The sequence below is a fragment of the Oncorhynchus tshawytscha genome, linkage group LG05 (assembly GCF_018296145.1).
Source record: "Oncorhynchus tshawytscha isolate Ot180627B linkage group LG05, Otsh_v2.0, whole genome shotgun sequence".
Taxonomy (NCBI): Eukaryota; Metazoa; Chordata; class Actinopteri; order Salmoniformes; family Salmonidae; genus Oncorhynchus; species Oncorhynchus tshawytscha.
This window is the reverse complement of record NC_056433.1, coordinates 75,221,891-75,241,148: the sequence shown is the minus strand read 5'-3', so window position 1 is coordinate 75,241,148 and position 19,258 is coordinate 75,221,891. Positions and strand designations below refer to the sequence as shown.

Genomic DNA, 19,258 nt, shown 5'->3' with positions numbered 1-19,258 from the left:
AGATATGAACCTAGAGAAGATTCCCCTCACAAACACACAGACCTCACAGAGCCCCAGGACAGCAACACAATTAGACAAAACCAAATCACCAGAAAACAAAAAGATGGAAAGAATTAGCTTTCCAATTTGCTGAGTTTTTTTGTTATCTGGCCCTAAACAGAGAGTACAACATTAAGAAAACTCAGTGAGCATAGGCTTCCTATTGAGAGAGGCCACCATAGGCAGACCTGGCGCTCAAGAAAAGACAGGTTATGTGCACACTGCCCAAAAAATGAAACTGAGCTGCACTTCCTAACGTCCTGCCCAATATACAGTATGACCACATTAGAGATACATATTTCCCACAGATCACAAAGAGTTTGAAAACAAATCAAACATTGATAAACTCTCATATCTGTTAGAAATACCTGAGTGGCAATCAAAGTGGGTAAGTGGGCAATCAAAGCAGCAAGTTGTGTGGCCCATTGCCATGAGAAAAGGGCTACAAATGGAGCACAAACAACATTGTAAATACCACCTATATTTATGTTTATTTATTTCCCCCTACTATTCCTACTACAACTATTTGCACATTGCTAAAACACTGTACATAATTGATGATCTTCTCACTTTAGTTTATTTCACTTGCTTTGGCAATGTAAACACATTTCCCATACCAAAGAATCCCTGTGAGGGAGAGAGAGACCTTTTAAAGATGGAGTTGTTTCCTTGCTGAGTCGTCCATTTAAAATCACTGCCGTATGCTGTGACATCTCTGTGACTCCTCAGCATAGTGACACATTTCCTGTCCCCCCAGGGAGCTGAGAAGGGAACATGATCCTGATTCATCTCAGCTACTATTCACATTAGCTGCTCCTCCGTAATATTTCATCTGAACAAGAGCTATAGAGGCACAATGTGTCTCAGCATACTACTCTCATGAAGTCTATCTCTCTGAGCGTTCTATTCTGACCAATAAAACATCCCGCAAGGCAGCTGCAAGTGATGTGATTGGTCGAGTTGTGCTTAGGCAGAGGGCAACTATGTGTGGAGACTGATGACTGGTGTGGGCCACTCTCTCTTCCTGTATCTGCCATCTCTCTCACTCTTTTCCTTCTCTTCTCCTGTCTCCTTCTCCCTCCTACTCTCACTGGCCAGAGGAACATGTCCAGGACCGCACAGCTCACCCACACAGCTTGTTGGTTTGCTAGACAGGTCTCTTTCTCTCTCTTTCTCTCTCTTTCTCTCTCTTTCTTTCTCACTCACTCACTCGTTAGCCCTTCATCCACTAAATGTCTCCTTGTCTGGATCTGATTCAGGTCTAAGGTGGTCTCTCTCCAACCGGTCAAGGCTGTGAGGTCTGATCATGTGTTTCTATAAAGGCTGCTCATGTTAGTGTTGAGAACAATGCTTTCTCAGCCTCTCTTCCATAGTATAATGTGAATGGGAATGGATGCAGTGCTGATCTATTGGGAGAGGAGAGTGTCGTGTCTTTGGCATCATTAACCTGAAGACTGTTATTTTATCAAATCAATTCTCTGTAATTATTATTATGGGATTAACTTATTAGGGTAATGTAATTAACTAGGAAGTCGGGGCACCAAGGAAAATATTCAGATTACAAAGTTATAGTTTTTCTAATATAACTTTCAGATATTTTAATATCTGATCAATTAGTCTTCTAATTAATGAGTTATTCTTTACCTCACATTAGTCTCATTCCAAACGTCGTAAATTGTTGGTTATCTGCACGAACCCAGTCTTCACATTATTAACTAACTAAATAATCACAGAAATGCACACACAAACAAACAAAGTAGAAGTGGTTACAAGGAAATGGTAGGGGATGTGGCTAAACCGGTATGGCTGCTTGGTAGACAAAGGGACTGAGAAGGGCGCGAAAGATTAAAGACACTACACAGTTGATACAGTGGGGCAAAAAAGTATTTAGTCAGCCACCAATTGTGCAAGTTCTCCCACTTAAAAAGATGAGAGAGGCCTATAATTTTCATCATAGGTACACTTCAACTATGACAGACAAAATGAGGAAAAAAAATCCAGAAAATCACATTGTAGGATTTTTAATGAATTTATTTGCAAATTATGGTGGAAAATAATTATTTGGTTCACCTACAAACAAGCAAGATTTCTGGCTCTCACAGACCTGTAAGAGGCTTCTTCTTTAAGAGGCTCCTCTGTCCTCCACTCAATTCTAACAATTGAAATGCTAATCCTTTGCACATGAACGCTCACTCTTTCGGGACTAATTGCAATCAATATATATATTTACACTCAGTGTGTCGTCGTGATCTCTTTTGTAAAGTTTGTTTCTGTTGGAGAGTTTGTCCGTACTCTCTCTCTCTCTTCCGTGGTTAGAATGGATAGTTCAGAGTCCCATTCAGAAATGTTTTTATTGAATAGATGTTTCAGCAGTTGTCGGCCTTCGTATTCAATGGTATAGAATTCCTAGCTGCAGACTAGTAATTAGTTTCAAAGATTTGCTCTTATTCTGTGGGATCGATAGTCTCAGAGTTTAACCATGTGGTATGGTTAAAAGATTCAGCAATCTACTCAAACCTTAGCTCCCTCTGTGATGAGGTATTGGTCTGGTCTCAAACCGTAGCTCCCTCTGTGATGAGGTATTGGTCTGGTCTCAAACCTTAGCTCCCTCTGTGATGAGGTATTGGTCTGGTCTCAAACCGTAGCTCCCTCTGTGATGAGGTATTGGTCTGGTCTCAAACCTTAGCTCCCTCTGTGATGAGGTATTGGTCTGGTCTCAAACCTTAGCTCCCTCTGTGATGAGGTACTGGTCTGGTCTCAAACCTTAGCTCCCTCTGTGATGAGGTACTGGTCTGGTTTCAAACCTTAGCTCCCTCTGTGATGAGGTACTGATCTGGTCTCAAACCTTAGCTCCCTCTGTGATGAGGTACTGGTCTGGTCTCAAATCTTAGCTCCCTCTGTGATGAGGTATTGGTCTGGTCTCAAACCTTAGCTCCCTCTGTGATGAGGTACTGGTCTGGTCTCAAACCTTAGCCCTCTCGTGGTAATCGAGGTAAGCTGGTCTGAAGGGAATTCCTCCAGGTGGGGGTTATATTCGTAACAGTAGAAAGGGGCGCCAGAAACTGTTCTGGATTTGTGTGTAATTGGTTCACATTGCATGTGTAAGAGTCTGTGCTCATGGGGCGGGCCAATGATTTAGTTAAACTTTAAAGGAAATTGGATTCTCTTTCATTAAACAATTTAAAATCACATTACGTAATTTCAGAAATAGTTTCAAATAGTTCATGAATTTTATACAACAATTAAATGCAAGCCTCACAACTGAGACTCTTGTATAAACAGAGTTATGGTAATGTGGCTGTATTGTCTCTCATGAGTTTCACAAACATTAAATGAAATGGACCGGTTGTAGCTGGATTCTCCCCCGACCGTGTACACATTCTCCAAAACATGGACATTGTTCTGTTCTCAAGTTCTGTGATGTGGAAGAGGCTCCTTTGTTATCCTGTGAAACTCACTCTCTCTATACTCCTCTAGGAAGTTATGACCTGCCTAGCAGAGCCTGGGTGTAGGGGGAAGAGAGAGAGGTGGTGAGAGAGAGAGGGGGATGGTGCTCGCTGTACCCAAAGAGGGCCACATCATGACAAGAGCGATGTATGGGCTCATCTCAGCAGCAGAGCCAGTCTATGGGAGGGCAATTTATTAATTATACTATTCTGGAGGGGCTGGAGAGGGCTTACAGAGTCAGATACTATATCAAGGAACACACACACCACGAACACCCACGATATTACTTCCACTCAGCTCCTCTCACGTGAACACTTGTACGTAAAGACGGACAGACACAGAACAAGCGAGGGATGGTGGTAGTGGGATAGAGAGAAACAGAGATACCAGTGCCAACCAAATCAACCAGATACTCAGTGCCAACCAAATCCTCCTCATACTAATAAGACTAGGCTATGAGAAATGTTCCGTCCACTAAAGAGAGTAAATGGTATGTCCACACTGCCTAGAACAATAGCAGGGTTATATGGATCATCAGTCCTCTAACCGCAGTTATGATTCATGTGCTGTGTCATGGTAAAGAGGACATGGGGGTGCAGCCATTTCAGTGATTGGTTGGTTGGTGCTTTGGCAGGCACTGAGAGGATTTGGCTATCAGGGAAGAACACATCTCACAGATGCACTACATGACCAAAAGTATGTGGACACCTGCTCGTCGAATATCTCATTCCAAAATAATGGGCATTAATATGGAGTTGGTCCCACTTTTGCTGCTATCTTTCCACTCGATCGTGTCTCATCACTGCAACTCCCCAAAGGGCTCGGGAGGCAAAGGTCAAGTCATGCTTCTTAACACCTGCCCGCTTAACCTGGAAGCCAGCTGCACCAAAGCCCCCCCCCCGATCACGGCCAGTTGTGATACAGCCCAGGATCGAACCCGGCTCTGTAGTGACGCCTCTACAGACCCGGGTTTGGGGTCTGCCACCCTTCTGATAGGCTTTAACTAAATGTGGTTTTCAGAGTTTTATAATCATCATGCAGACATGAGGACATGGCTACATTGTTGTCCACAAGAGGAGTAGAATATCTCATCAGCTTTTCTGCATTGAAATGATTTTTCACAACATTAACTTTAGAGCTGGACCTGAATGGAATTGATTAGTATTATTGTGTGTGAGGCTTTTAGCAGGAATATCATATCACTGATGTATATTAGCCATAATGTAACTATTCATTTTATTCAGCCTGTTTAGCGTGATTGGTCTGAGCTCTTTTAGCTGGAATTAAACGTGGATTTGACAATAAGATGAAGGAAGCTAACTATTTTATTCACTCACACAGGGGACTCAGGAATGACTATTTTATTCACTCAGACAGGGGACTCAGGAATGACTATTTTATTCACTCACACAGGGGACTCAGGAATGACTATTTTATTCACTCACACAGGGGACTCAGGAATGACTATTTTATTCACTCACACAGGGGACTCAGGAATGACTATTTTATTCACTCAGACAGGGGACTCAGGAATGACTATTTTATTCACTCAGACAGGGGACTCAGGAATGGCTATTTTATTCACTCACACAGGGGACTCAGGAATGACTATTTTATTCACTCAGACAGGGGACTCAGGAATGACTATTTTATTCACTCACACAGGGGACTCAGGAATGACTATTTTATTCACTCACACAGGGAACTCAGGAATGAACTTATTCAGGAATGACTATTTTATTCACCCAGACAGGGGACTCAGGAATGACTATTTTATTCACTCACACAGGGAACTCAGGAATGACTATTTTATTCACTCACACAGGGGACTCAGAAATGACTATTTTATTCACTCACACAGGGGACTCATGAATGGCTATTCTATTCACTCACACAGGGGACTCAGGAATGGCTATTCTATTCACTCACACAGAGGACTCTGGAATGGCTTCTATTCACTCACACAGAGGACTCTGGAATGGCTATTCTATTCACTCACACAGAGGACTCTGGAATGGCTTCTATTCACTCACACAGAGGACTCTGGAATGGCTTCTATTCACTCACACAGAGGACTCTGGAATGGCTATTCTATTCACTCACACAGAGGACTCTGGAATGGCTTCTATTCACTCACACAGAGGACTCTGGAATGGCTATTCTATTCACTCACACAGAGGACTCTGGAATGGCTTCTATTCACTCACACAGAGGACTCTGGAATGGCTATTCTATTCACTCACACAGAGGACTCTGGAATGGCTTCTATTCACTCACACAGAGGACTCTGGAATGGCTATTCTATTCACTCACACAGAGGACTCTGGAATGGCTTCTATTCACTCACACAGAGGACTCTGGAATGGCTATTCTATTCATTCACACAGAGGACTCTGGAATGGCTATTCTATTCACTCACACAGAGGACTCTGGAATGGCTATTCCATTCATTCACACAGAGTACTCAGGAATGGCCCAGGCACCAAACCTTAACGGACATAAAGATTTAACACACATCTTTTTGCATCACATTATTCAAATCCGGTCAAGTACGGGTCAGTTATGATTTGGTGTGTGTGAGTAAGGTGTTGTTTTGTGAGTGGGTTAATTGCTCCGTTCTGCTCAGCCCCAGACCACAGCAGGCCCTCACATGCCTCCCTCTCATCCCATCCTCCCCCTGGTAGAAGAAATAGCCTTGGACGGACCGACTGACTGACCCTCTGTCTTACTGACGGCGTCAAACACTAGTTGCTCCCGTCATCCCAGATGAATCGGTCCACTCACCTCTCTTCTCAGATGTACATGCTGTATGTTTTGCCGATTTGCTTCTTAAGAATGATTTGTGGGGAAATGCTTTCACAATTCCTTTTCTATGAGTAGTGTGAAGGACCCTTGTGAGGATTCCCATCTAGCAGGTAATGTTCTCTTAACGTTTGTCTATGTTACTGCAATGTTGTGGAAGGTCCCTCGGGTCTCTGCAGTGCCCATTTAATACCTTATGTGGAGACATGTTTCACTTTATTTTCACGTAAATAAATATTGAAGCAGCGTTACCCATGCAGAGCAAGGGGAACAACTACTAGAAGGCTCAGAGCGAGTGACCTTTGAAACACTATTAGCGCGCGCTAACTAGCTAGCCATTTCACTTCGGTTACACCAGTCTCATCTCGGGAGATGATAGGCTTGAAGTCATAAACAGCACAATGCTTGACGCAAAACGAAGAGCTGCTGGCAAAACGCACGAAAGTGCTGTTTGAATTCATGTTTACGCTCCTGCTTCTGCATACCACCGCTCAGGCAGATACTTAGATACTTGTATGCTCAGTCAGATTATATGCAACGCAGGACACGCTAGATAATATCTAGTAATATCATCAACCATGTGTAGTTAACTAGTGATTATGATTGATTGTTTTTTATAAGATAAGTTTAATGCTAGCTAGCAAATTACCTTGGCCCACTGCATTCGCGTAACAGGCAGTCTCCTTGTGGAGTGCAACGAGAGAGAGGCAGGTCGTTATAGCGTTGGACTAGTTAACTGTAAGGTTGCAAGATTTGATCCCCCGAGCTGACAAGGTGAAAATCTGTCGTTCTGCCCCTGAACAAGGCAGTTAACCCACCATTCCTAGGCCGTCATTGAAAATAAGAATGTGTTCTTAACTGACTTGCCTAGTTAAATAAAATCAGCGCCCAAAAATACTAATTTAAAAAATACTAATTAATCAGCCATTCCGATTAATCGGTCGACCTCTAGTTTCAAAGAGATCAGACTGCTGGATGCTCATTATAGTACCAGCACTTACTGCTTACTGTTACTGGGCAATGGACACTTGGCATAGCTTACTATTAGTACGTGTATGGTGTACACAGGCACAAGTTTAGTATGTGTGTTCTATTCTTGTATCTATTTGGATATTGTTCATGGATATGTGCATGCATATTTGTTGGCTTGTTTGTCTGTTTACTGCTATTCGTCATATTGTGGACAGGGTGACATGTTTACTCAGCGTACAGTGAGCGTAATGCAGCAACAGCTACCAAAATATCTTCTCTCCTCTCCCCTCTCCTCTCCTCTCGCCCCTCTCCTCTCCTCTCTCCCCTCTCCTCTTCTCTCCTCTCCCCTCTCCCCTCTCCTCTTCCCTCCACTCCTCTTCCCTCCTCTCCCCTCTCCTCTCCTCTCGCCCCTCTCCTCTCTCCCCCTCTCCTCTTCTCTCCTCTCCGTTTCCCTCCTCTCCCCTCTCCTCTTCTCTATTCTCTCCCCTCTCTCTTCCCTCCACTCCTCTTCCCTCCTCTCCCCTCTCCTCTTCTCTCCTCTCCCCTCTCCTCTTCCCTCCTCTCCTCTCCTCTTCCCTCCTCTCCTCTCCTCTTCCCTCCTCTCCTCTTTCCTCCTCTACTCTCTCCTTCTCCTCTCCCCTCCACTTCTAGCTCAACTGATTGTTAAGTATGACTCTCCAGTTAAGGAAATCTGCCAGCTAGCTTGCTGAGATTCATATGTATTAAGACAGAAGTGCTTATTTTTCTGCCCTTTTCTTTCTGCTGTGAATCTGGTGATTGAGCTCAGCCAAGAGCTGCTGCAGATGACTTTCAATTAAAATGCTGTAGACTGGATTTATACACCTAACCCATCCTGTGCCCTGGTGCTGACCCATCCACCAGTCACAGATGTATAGGCCTAACCCATCCTGTGCCCTGGTGCTGACCCATCCACCAGTCACAGATGTATAGGCCTAACCCATCCTGTGCCCTGGTGCTGACCCATCCACCAGTCACAGATGTATAGGCCTAACCCATCCTGTGCCCTGCCCTGGTGCTGACCCATCCACCAGTCACAGATGTATAGGCCCCCATCCACCAGTCACAGATGTATAGGCCTAACCCATCCTGTGCCCTGGTGCTGACCCATCCACCAGTCACAGATGTATAGGCCTAACCCATCCTGTGCCCTGGTGCTGACCCATCCACCAGTCACAGATGTATAGGCCTAACCCATCCTGTGCCCTGGTGCTGACCCATCCACCAGTCACAGATGTATAGGCCTAACCCATCCTGTGCCCTGGTGCTGACCCATCCACCAGTCACAGATGTATAGGCCTAACCCATCCTGTGCCCTGGTGCTGACCCATCCAACAGTCAGATTTATAGGCCCAACCCATACTGTGCCCTGGTGCTGACCCATCCAACAGTCACAGATTTATAGGCCTAACCCATCCTGTGCCCTGGTGCTGACCCATCCACCAGTCACAGATTTATGTATACTGTGCCCTGGTGCCCTGACCCATCCACCAGTCACAGATGTATCCCCATCCTGTGCCCTGGTGCTGACCCATCCACAGTCACAGATGCTGGCCTAACCCATACTGTGCCCTGGTGCTGACCCATCCAACAGTCAGATTTATAGGCCCAACTCATACTGTGCCCTGGTGCTGACCCATCCAACAGTCACAGATTTATAGGCCTAACCCATACTGTGTCCTGGTGCTGACCCATCCAACAGTCACAGATTTATAGGCCCAACCCATACTGTGCCCTGGTGCTGACCCATCCAACAGTCACAGATTTATAGGCCTAACCCATACTGTGTCCTGGTGCTGACCCATCCAACAGTCACAGATTTATAGGCCTAACCCATCGTCATATTCTGGAATGCAGAATATGCTCTCTTCTAAATGATGACTGACTTATCTGCAGACACAAGCCATTGTTGTTCTCAATAATATTATACATCTGATAAACAGCGGCTGCTGATTGGTGTATGGAAAGCAGATGTTACAGAAAGTTGTGGAAATGTCAGCCTTTGGTGCATTTAATGGGGAGTGCCAGCTGTTAAGAGAACATAAGGACACAGAGGGTTCCCCCATCCTGGCTTTCCGGAACACCTTTTGTCCACACTTTGCCAGCTGTCAGTGTACTGCGGCCAGTTCTACCCATGATGACCCACTTTCCTTAGTGTTCACCCACACGTCATTAGCTACAGAATCTGTCTGGTCAATGTGTGCATCCATTCAGCAACTGACAAATCCGGTACTGTGTGTCGTTGTGTGCCGGATATTGTGTATGCACAATGTCTGTGAACGGTCAGTGTGTGTGTGTGTGTGTGTGTGTGTGTGTGTGTGTGTGTGTGTGTGTGTGTGTGTGTGTGTGTGTGTGTGTGTGTGTGTGTGTACAGTAAGTGTGACAGTCCATAGCAGCCACCTGGACAATACAGTAAGAGATCAGCCTTAGTGCACTGTCACACTGAGAAAGGGCTTGTGGTGACCGAAGTCCGGTGGCCATTTTCTAAGGCTGCTTTTACACAGGCAGCCCAATTCTGATATATTTCCGTTCATTCGTCTTTAGACCCATCGGGTCAGCTCTAAAAAATTGGTAATAATAACAATGAGTGAAAAAAAGATCAGAATTGGGCTGCCTGTGTAAACACAGCCTTACTGAGTCTGTTTTGTCTCACTGTCTCTCTGTTTCCCTGTTGCACTGTCTCTCTTTTCTGTCTCTCTTCTCTCTGTCTCTCTGTTTCCCTGTCGCTCTCTCTCTGTCTCTGTTTCCATGTCTCTCTGTTCCCATGTCTCTCTTTCTCTGTTCCCATGTCTCTCGGACTCTGTTTCTATGTCTCTCTGTTTCCATGTCTCTAGGTCTCCCTGTTTTTCTCTTTCTTTGGGTTTCAGTATTCTGTTGCAAATAAGAAGTCAGGTGCAAAGGCAGCCCCCTCGCTAACATATCTTCTTCTCCTCTGCCTCCTCCAGTCTTCCTATCTCTCCGACATATCTTCTCCTCTGCCTCCAGTCTTCCTATCTCTCTGACGTATCTTCTCCTCTGCCTCCAGTCTTCCTATCTCTCCGACGTATCTTCTCCTCTGCCTCCAGTCTTCCTATCTCTCCGACGTATCTTCTCCTCTGCCTCCTCCAGTCTTCCTATCTCTCTGACGTATCTTCTCCTCTGCGTCCTCCAGTCTTCCTATCTCTCTGACATATCTTCTCCTCTGCCTCCAGTCTTCTTATCTCTCCAACATATCTTTTCCTCTGCCTCCAGTCTTCCTGTCTCTCTGTGTTCATCCTTTTCTCCACTGCCCCTGCTCTACTCTAGTTGTCTTTAAAGACAGAGAGGTGAAGCAGCAGGTTTCCTGATCTCATTTTAAATCACGGCAGGGCATCAGACATCGCATCAGGTCACAAAATGGAGAATCGCCTTGTGTGTGTCTATGTGTGTCTGTGAGAGTACCTATTTGTGAGCTGCTACTGCGAGCGAACATGTGTGTGTGTTTTTTGTTGTTGTTAGTTCATAGAGCCGTGTCTGTCAGACTCCTGCTGCATCTCTCTCTCCTGCTCCATCCTCACAGGGATGACTCAGACCAGCACAGAAGCCATGTTAAACCTCCTCTCTATACCCATCCCAGCCATTATACCCAGGCCAGCTCAGCCATTATACCCAGCCCAGCCATTATACCCATCCCAGACATTATACCCAGTCCAGACATTATACCCAGCCCAGACATTATACCCATCCCAGCCATTATACCCAGCCCAGCCATTATACCCAGCCCAGACATTATACCCAGCCCAGCCATTATAAAATCAAATCAAATCAAATCACATTTTATTTGTCACATACACATGGTTAGCAGATGTTAATGCGAGTGTAGCGAAATGCTTGTGCTTCTAGTTCCGACAGTGCAGTAATAACCAACAAGTAATCTAACTAACAATTCCAAAACTACTGTCTTATACACAGTGTAAGGGGATAAAGAATATGTACATAAGGATATATGAATGAGTGATGGTACAGAGCAGCATAGGCAAGATACAGTAGATGGTATCGAGTACAGTATATACATATGAGATGAGTATGTAAACAAAGTGGCATAGTTAAAGTGGCTAGTGATACATGTATTACATAAGGATGCAGTCGATGATATAGAGTACAGTATATCCGTATGCATATGAGATGAATAATGTAGGGTAAGTAACATTATATAAGGTAGCATTGTTTAAAGTGGCTAGTGATATATTTACATCATTTCCCATCAATTCCCATTATTAAAGTGGCTGGAGTTGAGTCAGTGTCAGTGTCAGTGTGTTGGCAGCAGCCACTCAATGTTAGTGGTGGCTGTTTAACAGTCTGATGGCCTTGAGATAGAAGCTGTTTTTCAGTCTCTTGGTCCCAGCTTTGATGCACCTGTACTGACCTCGCCTTCTGGATGATAGCGGGGTGAACAGGCAGTGGCTCGGGTGGTTGATGTCCTTGATGATCTTTATGGCCTTCCTGTAACTTCGGGTAGTGTAGGTGTCCTGGAGGGCAGGTAGTTTGCCCCCGGTGATGTGTTGTGCAGACCTCACTACCCTCTGGAGAGCCTTACGGTTGAGGGCGGAGCAGTTGCCGTACCAGGTGGTGATACAGCCCGCCAGGATGCTCTCGATTGTGCATCTGTAGAAGTTTGTGAGTGCTTTTAGTGACAAGCCGAATTTCTTCAGCCTCCTGAGGTTGAAGAGGCGCTGCTGCGCCTTCTTCACGATGCTGTCTGTGAGAGTGGACCAATTCAGTTTGTCTGTGATGTGTATGCCGAGGAACTTAAAACTTGCTACCCTCTCCACTACTGTTCCATCGATGTGGATAGGGGGGTGTTCCCTCTGCTGTTTCTTGAAGTCCACAATCATCTCCTTAGTTTTGTTGACGTTGAGTGTGAGGTTATGTTCCTGACACCACACTCCGAGGGCCCTCACCTCCTCCCTGTAGGCCGTCTCGTCGTTGTTGGTAATCAAGCCTACCACTGTTGTGTCGTCCGCAAACTTGATGATTGAGTTGGAGGCGTGCGTGGCCACGCAGTCGTGGGTGAACAGGGAGTACAGGAGAGGGCTCAGAACGCACCCTTGTGGGGCCCCAGTGTTGAGGATCAGCGGGGAGGAGATGTTGTTGCCTACCCTCACCACCTGGGGGCGGCCCGTCAGGAAGTCCAGTACCCAGTTGCACAGGGCGGGGTCGAGACCCAGGGTCTCGAGCTTGATGACGAGCTTGGAGGGTACTATGGTGTTGAATGCCGAGCTGTAGTCGATGAACAGCATTCTCACATAGGTATTCCTCTTGTCCAGATGGGTTAGGGCAGTGTGCAGTGTGGTTGAGATTGCATCGTCTGTGGACCTATTTGGGCGGTAAGCAAATTGGAGTGGGTCTAGGGTGTCAGGTAGGATGGAGGTGATATGGTCCTTGACTAGTCTCTCAAAGCACTTCATGATGACGGAAGTGAGTGCTACGGGGCGGTAGTCGTTTAGCTCAGTTACCTTAGCTTTCTTGGGAACAGGAACAATGGTAGCAGGCAATATTAACTAGGGAAATTGTGTCGCTTCTCTTGTGTTCAGTGCAAGCAGAGTCAGGGTATATGCAGCAGTTTGGGCCGCCTGGCTCGTTGCAAACTGTGTGAAGACCATTTCTTCCTAACAAAGACCGTAATTAATTTTCCAGAATTGTACATGACATAACAGTGAGGGTTGTACAATGTAACAGCAATATTTAGACTTGATAAAATACGTAACGGTTCCGTATTTCACTGAAAGAATAAACGTTTTGTTTTCGAAATTATAGTTTCCAGATTTGACCATATTAATTACCAAAGGCTTGTATTTCTGTGTGTTTATTATATTATAATTAAGTATATGATTTGATAGAGCAGTCTGACTGAATGATGGTAGGCAGCAGCAGGCTCCTAAGCATTAATTCAAACAGCACTACACTGCGTTTGCCAGCAGCTCTTCGCAATGCTTGAAGCACAGCGCTGTTTATGACTTCAAGCCTATCAACTCCAGAGATTAGGCTGGCAATACTAAAGTGCCTATAAGAACATCCAATAGTCAAAGGTATATGAAATACAAATGGAATAAAGAGAAATAGTCCAATAATTCCTATAATAACTACAACCTAAAACTTCTTAACTGGGAATATTGAAGTCTCATGTTATAGAGAACAACCAGCTTTCATTCTGAGCAAGGAACTTAAACGTTAGCTTTTTTACATGGCACATATTTCACTTTTACTTTCTTCTCCAACACTGTGCTTTTGAATTATTTAAACCAAATGGAATTATTTAAACCCAATTGAACATGTTTCATTGTTTATTGGAGACTAAATTGATTTTATTTATGTATTATATTAAGTTAAAATAAAAGTCTTCTTTGTTCAATCAGTATTGTTGTAATTGTCATTATTTCAAATATATCTATAAATCAGCCGATTTAATCGGTATCAGCTTTTTTGGTCCTCCAATAATCGGTATCGTTATCAGCGTTGAAAAATCATAATCGGTCGATCTCTAATATCAATGAGTGTTAGCATTCTAGCTAACAACTGCTACATTCAAAATAATTATTTTGTATAGATCACAACCAAATATATTCGTAGCAACTGTTCAAGCAAGAATCAAAACATCATTGTAAGCGTAAAAAACGTTAGTTTGTTTATAAGTAATAAAAACATAAATCTATGTTGATTGTGCGCAGATGGCGATGGCTTTCTTACTGCCAACAAGAGTCACGCGCATCCGTACGTGACGTCAGTGTGTCGTGTACTGGAAAAGGATCTATTATATGATTCGTACAATAAATTCATATAAAATAATGTCACGGGACTTATGAGCATATCTTGTCTGCTAAATGAACTAGCCTATAGCATGGCGTATTGGAGATATGTTTATGTTAATGGCGGTCAATTGCTATGAGGCCGGCAGTCATTTGCATGACAATAACCATCTGACAAAATGTCATGACTTCACACCTTCCTACAATAACTGCACCTGTCGGAGTGACTGACCACGCACCTTGCAGCATGACCGCACACCTTCCTAGAATAGGTTGGAGTTACCAGACACTCTTCTACTTAGTATTCACAGGACACCTGTCTCCCCATCCCTGCTGCCTGTCTGTGTGGAGAGCCCTCCTGGCAGACAGCCTGAGTCTTGTTCACTGTGGATAAAGAATCTCTCCAGCCTCTCCAGCGCTCTCCCATTAAAACAGCTTGTGAAACAGTCTCTGCTTCTCCTCCCTAGAGTTAGCAATCTCCCTAAATGAGCCCAGTCACCAGCTAGGGGGAGAGAGAGGGGGACTGTGTGTGTGTGTTTGTGTGTGTTTGCTTTAAGATCATAGCTATCTTAATTATCCTCGGCACTCCAGGGATTCCCTGGTCCAGACTGATGAAGGCTTTGGGGTCTGAATCACAGTCAACATCTCCAGACTACAGTTAAACCCAGACAGAGACAACATTCACACTGTGTTGCTCAGAACACAGAAGAGCACACAATATTCACACTGTGTTCCTCAGATCACAGAAGAGCACACAACATTCACACTGTGTTGCTCAGAACACAGAAGAGCACACGATATTCACACTGTGTTGCTCAGAACACAGAAGAGCACACAACACTGTCACCATGCAGTCTAGACATCTAGTAAAGCACAGCAATAACAGAGCTAATGTAGAGAGTAGAATTGTAGATCACCTCAAACTGTCTTATCTCAGGACTGATCACCGGTGGAAGTAGTTTTGACAGGTCTGATTCGTTTGAGGACTTGTTGTTTGGTTTGGAATAGATCTCCAGATTCAAAGAAACCTGTTGGGGGATTGAGAGAAACAGTAACAGGGCTACCTTAGATGAAGAGATACCAGGACATACCGAAATGGAATGCTGAAAAGTAGAAAGACAGAACTGCCTGCATTCTTCACTGCAGACTCCCTCTTTTTTTTGCAGTTTGTATTCTTTGCTCCCTCTCAGTTGCCCAGATGCCATCCATATTTAACTAGTTTTTACCCCCTCCATCCTCTTACCTCCGCCCTCTTGCCGCCACCCTCTGCCCGCTTCCTGTTCCTGTTGTTTGAGTCAGGTGGCACTCCTGTTCCTGCTCTCTTATAGGCTGGGAGTTCATGTGGCCCCCAACAGGGTTTTACCCGGGACCAAAAGGGTTCTACCTGGAACCAAAAAGGGTTCTTCAAAGGGTTCGCCGATGGGGACAGTTGAAGAACCCTTTTAGGTAATTTTTTTCTAGGATTGTAGCAGGGACAGAGGAAGAGGTCAGGGAATGTGATAGAGGCAGGGTGAGGCTGTGAAAGGTAACCTCAAAACCAGCGGGGACATAGGCTGTGACAGAGAAAGGAGCAGGTACTGACAGTTGCCCAGAAGGACAGTGACAGGTAGTGACAGGTCTTCACAGAGCCTGTAGACAGACAGGAACAGGTACCTAAGATACTGGATATCTAAGGAGGAAGAGACAGACAGACAGAGGCATATTTGAACTCTTGTCACGTATCTCTTGGACTTCATGCTACAGATGAGGCATGTTTAGACTGTGCCTTGGGAGATTGCATGGAGATTGGCCTCCTCCCTGTGCTGGGTTGATTATTCATTCGTCGACTCTGGCATTTGTTGTTTATTCATGAGTTGAGTCACTGGTCTTGAATTTAAGCACTGGCCTAGAGGGTAGGGATAAAGATACTGTACTGTGTGTGTACGTGCGTGTGTGCGATGCTACTTCGTGCAGACACACTCTAAGGCTCTGGTTCCCCCGCTGCGTGTTGCACTGTACTAGGAGAGGTGGAGGTGTGAGACGACAGGCAGAGACAGACATGGCAGAATGACGAGGCTGGAATATAGGGACCAGAAATGCAGGGAGATAACTGGACATTCATTTTGGGTAAGAATGGATTGTAGAATTGTGTATAGTAGATATATGATAGTCCTACTCCGTTTCAAATAGTCCAGAAAGTTATGCCAATTTCAGTCTCTGTAAGAGGTACTTAATCTTTAAGGTCCAATTCAGCCATTTCTGTCTCAATATCAAATCATTTCTTGGTGACAATTAAGTTCCTTGTTGTGATTGTTTTCTACAAAAATTGTCAAAAATAAATAAAAATTGCTTCTTAGCAAAGAGCAATTTCTCAAGCTACATTTTTCGAGGACTGTCTGAGTATGGACGGGAAAACTGACAACTAGTTGTTTTTGGCAGAGAAGTTTGGAACTCTCTTTTTTTATTGATCTATTAACTAATTTACCGCCTGTGTCACGACTTCCGCCGAAGTCAGTCCCTTTCCTTGTTCGGGCGGTGTTTGGCGGTCGACGTCACTGACCTTCTAGCCATCATTGATCCATTTTTCATTTTCCATTGGTTTTGTCTTGTCTTCCTTCACACCTGGTTACAATCATATCAATTACATGTTGTGTATTTAACCCTCTGTTTCCCCTCATGTTTTGTCTGAGATTGTTTTATTGTATGTTTGTGCAAGTGATGTGTCGGTGTGCGACGGGTTTTGTACCCACTTATGTTATTTGTTTGTATATTTTGGTTTTTGGAGTTTTATGAGCACTTATTAAACGACTCCGTTTATACCAAGTTTGTTTTCCTGCGCCGGACTTCCCTGCCACCGGCACGCACCCATTTCAGCCTGGTGGTGTCAAAACAGGCTGAGATTACAGGCGGTCTTTTCAAACAGCTCTTACACTAAAATGGCATCATCATTTTCACAGTATTATTCCAACCTCATTGTGTGGAAATATATATAAAACACAGCAGAATCACGTTTTTGACTAGACTGGGCCTTTAACAGTTGCTGTACTGTTTTAGTATACTGTTCCAAGTCATTTCAGTCAGTTCCAGTCTCTTTGGTCTGAATATGGAGGAAGAGCATTTCAGTCGGCTCCAGTCTCTTTGGTCTGAATATGGAGGAGGAGCATTTCAGTCAGCTCCGGTCTCTTTGGTCTGAATATGGAGGAAGAGCATTTCAGTCGGCTCCAGTCTCTTTGGTCTGAATATGGAGGAAGAGCATTTCAGTCGGCTCCAGTCTCTTTGGTCTGAATATGGAGGATGAGCATTTCAGTCTGCTCCAGTCTCTTTGGTCTGAATATGGAGGAAGAGCATTTCAGTCGGCTCCAGTCTCTTTGGTCTGAATATGGAGGAAGAGCATTTCAGTCAGCTCTGGTCTCTTTGGTCTGAATATGGAGGAAGAGCATTTCAGTCAGCTCCTCTTTGGTCTGAATATGGAGGAAGAGCATTTGGTCTCTCTTTGAATGAATATGGAGGAAGAGCATTTCAGTCAGCTTCTCTTTGGTCTGAATTGGAGGAGGAGCATTTCAGTCAGTTCTCTCTTTGGTCTGAATATGGAGGAAGAGCATTTCAGTCGGCTCCAGTCTCTTTGGTCTGAATATGGAGGAAGAGCATTTCAGTCGGCTCCAGTCTCTTTGGTCTGAATATGGAGGAAGAGCATTTCAGTCGGCTCCAGTCTCTTTGGTCTGAATATGGAGGAAGAGCATTTCAGTCAGCTCCAGTCTCTTTGGTATGAATATGGAGGAAGAGCATTTCAGTCAGCTCCAGTCTCTTTGGTCTGAATATGGAGGAAGAGCATTTCAGTCAGCTCCAGTCTCTTTGGTCTGAATATGGAGGAAGAGCATTTCAGTCGGCTCCAGTCTCTTTGGTCTGAATATGGAGGAAGAGCATTTCAGTCGGCTCCAGTCTCTTTGGTCTGAATATGGAGGAAGAGCATTTCAGTCAGCTCCAGTCTCTTTGGTCTGAATATGGAGGAAGAGCATTTCAGTCGGCTCCAGTCTCTTTGGTCTGAATATGGAGGACGAGCATTTCAGTCGGCTCCAGTCTCTTTGGTCTGAAAATGGAGGAAGAGCATTTCAGTCAGCTCCAGTCTCTTTGGTCTGAATATGGAGGAAGAGCATTTCAGTCGGCTCCAGTCTCTTTGGTCTGAATATGGAGTAAGAACAATTAAGTTTGCTTCCTTTCTGAGTTCATGTTTTAATAGGCTGGTATCATGGCAGGTTACAGATCTAATGACGCAGAATCTTCTTGATTTGTGTTTCCTGAGAGAAAGGGACTATTTTCCCTGCTGTAAAGGTAGATATCAGCCATTCTGTTGTACTTTGTAACATAATAAGTGAGGATGAAGTGTAGACAGAGGTAGTTGCCAGGTTCCTCACTATTCATTGGCTATAATATGAGTTACTGTATGTCTGTTGATGATAGTGTATTGATTTAGACAGATGATTCATTTAGTCAGAGGACTCATTTGGCCAAAGGACTCATTTAGCCAGAGGACTCATTTAGACAGAGGAGTAATTTACACAGAGTAATTTAGCCAGTACTAATTTAGCCAGAGCAGAGCCAGTATCAGAGGAAGGGGACTTGACAGATCAGTGATCAACAGAAAGGGATCCATCTGCATTGGCCATGAGGGCCATTTGAGATGTGAATGAATATTAGCCTTCAAAGAGCATTCTGCTACTCAATAATGGATGAAAAGCTCAACCTTGATCCACAGGACCACAGGTCTGGGCCTCTGTTCTGACACTGGATAGTATAGCCAGTCTGGAACTCTATGAATACACACAGATGGACACACACACAGATGGACACAAACACAAACACAGACACACACAAACACAGATACACACACACACACACACACACACACTGCTTGTTGATTTTGTGTGCTCGGAACTTGACTGTGTGTGTGCGTGTGCGCCGTCTGTGTGTGGGACTGTGTTTGACTCTGTTCTTCACACACTTAATCATCTCTCTCCTCTGGTTTGTCCTCAGGTTTGAAAAAACGTACCAGGAAGGCCTTTGGGATACGGAAGAAAGAGAAGGGAGACAAGGACAATGACTCCACGTAAGTATACCCGTCAAACTTACACTTGCACGCACACATACACACACACACGCAGATACACATACACAGCAGTCATCCACATATGGTCCCACTGGCTGTGGATGTTCTATGGAGGGAGTTGAGGTTCTATTGA

General features: G+C 44.6%; 1 protein-coding gene across 1 annotated transcript in view; it reads left to right on the top strand.

The window, feature by feature from the left end:
* Nucleotides 1–19,258, top strand: part of sgip1a (SH3GL interacting endocytic adaptor 1a) — a 138,869-nt gene that overhangs the window by 59,239 nt on the left and 60,372 nt on the right. The window contains 1 exon segment of the mRNA XM_042322357.1: nt 19,053–19,125. Coding sequence (XP_042178291.1) covers nt 19,053–19,125 — 73 coding nt within the window.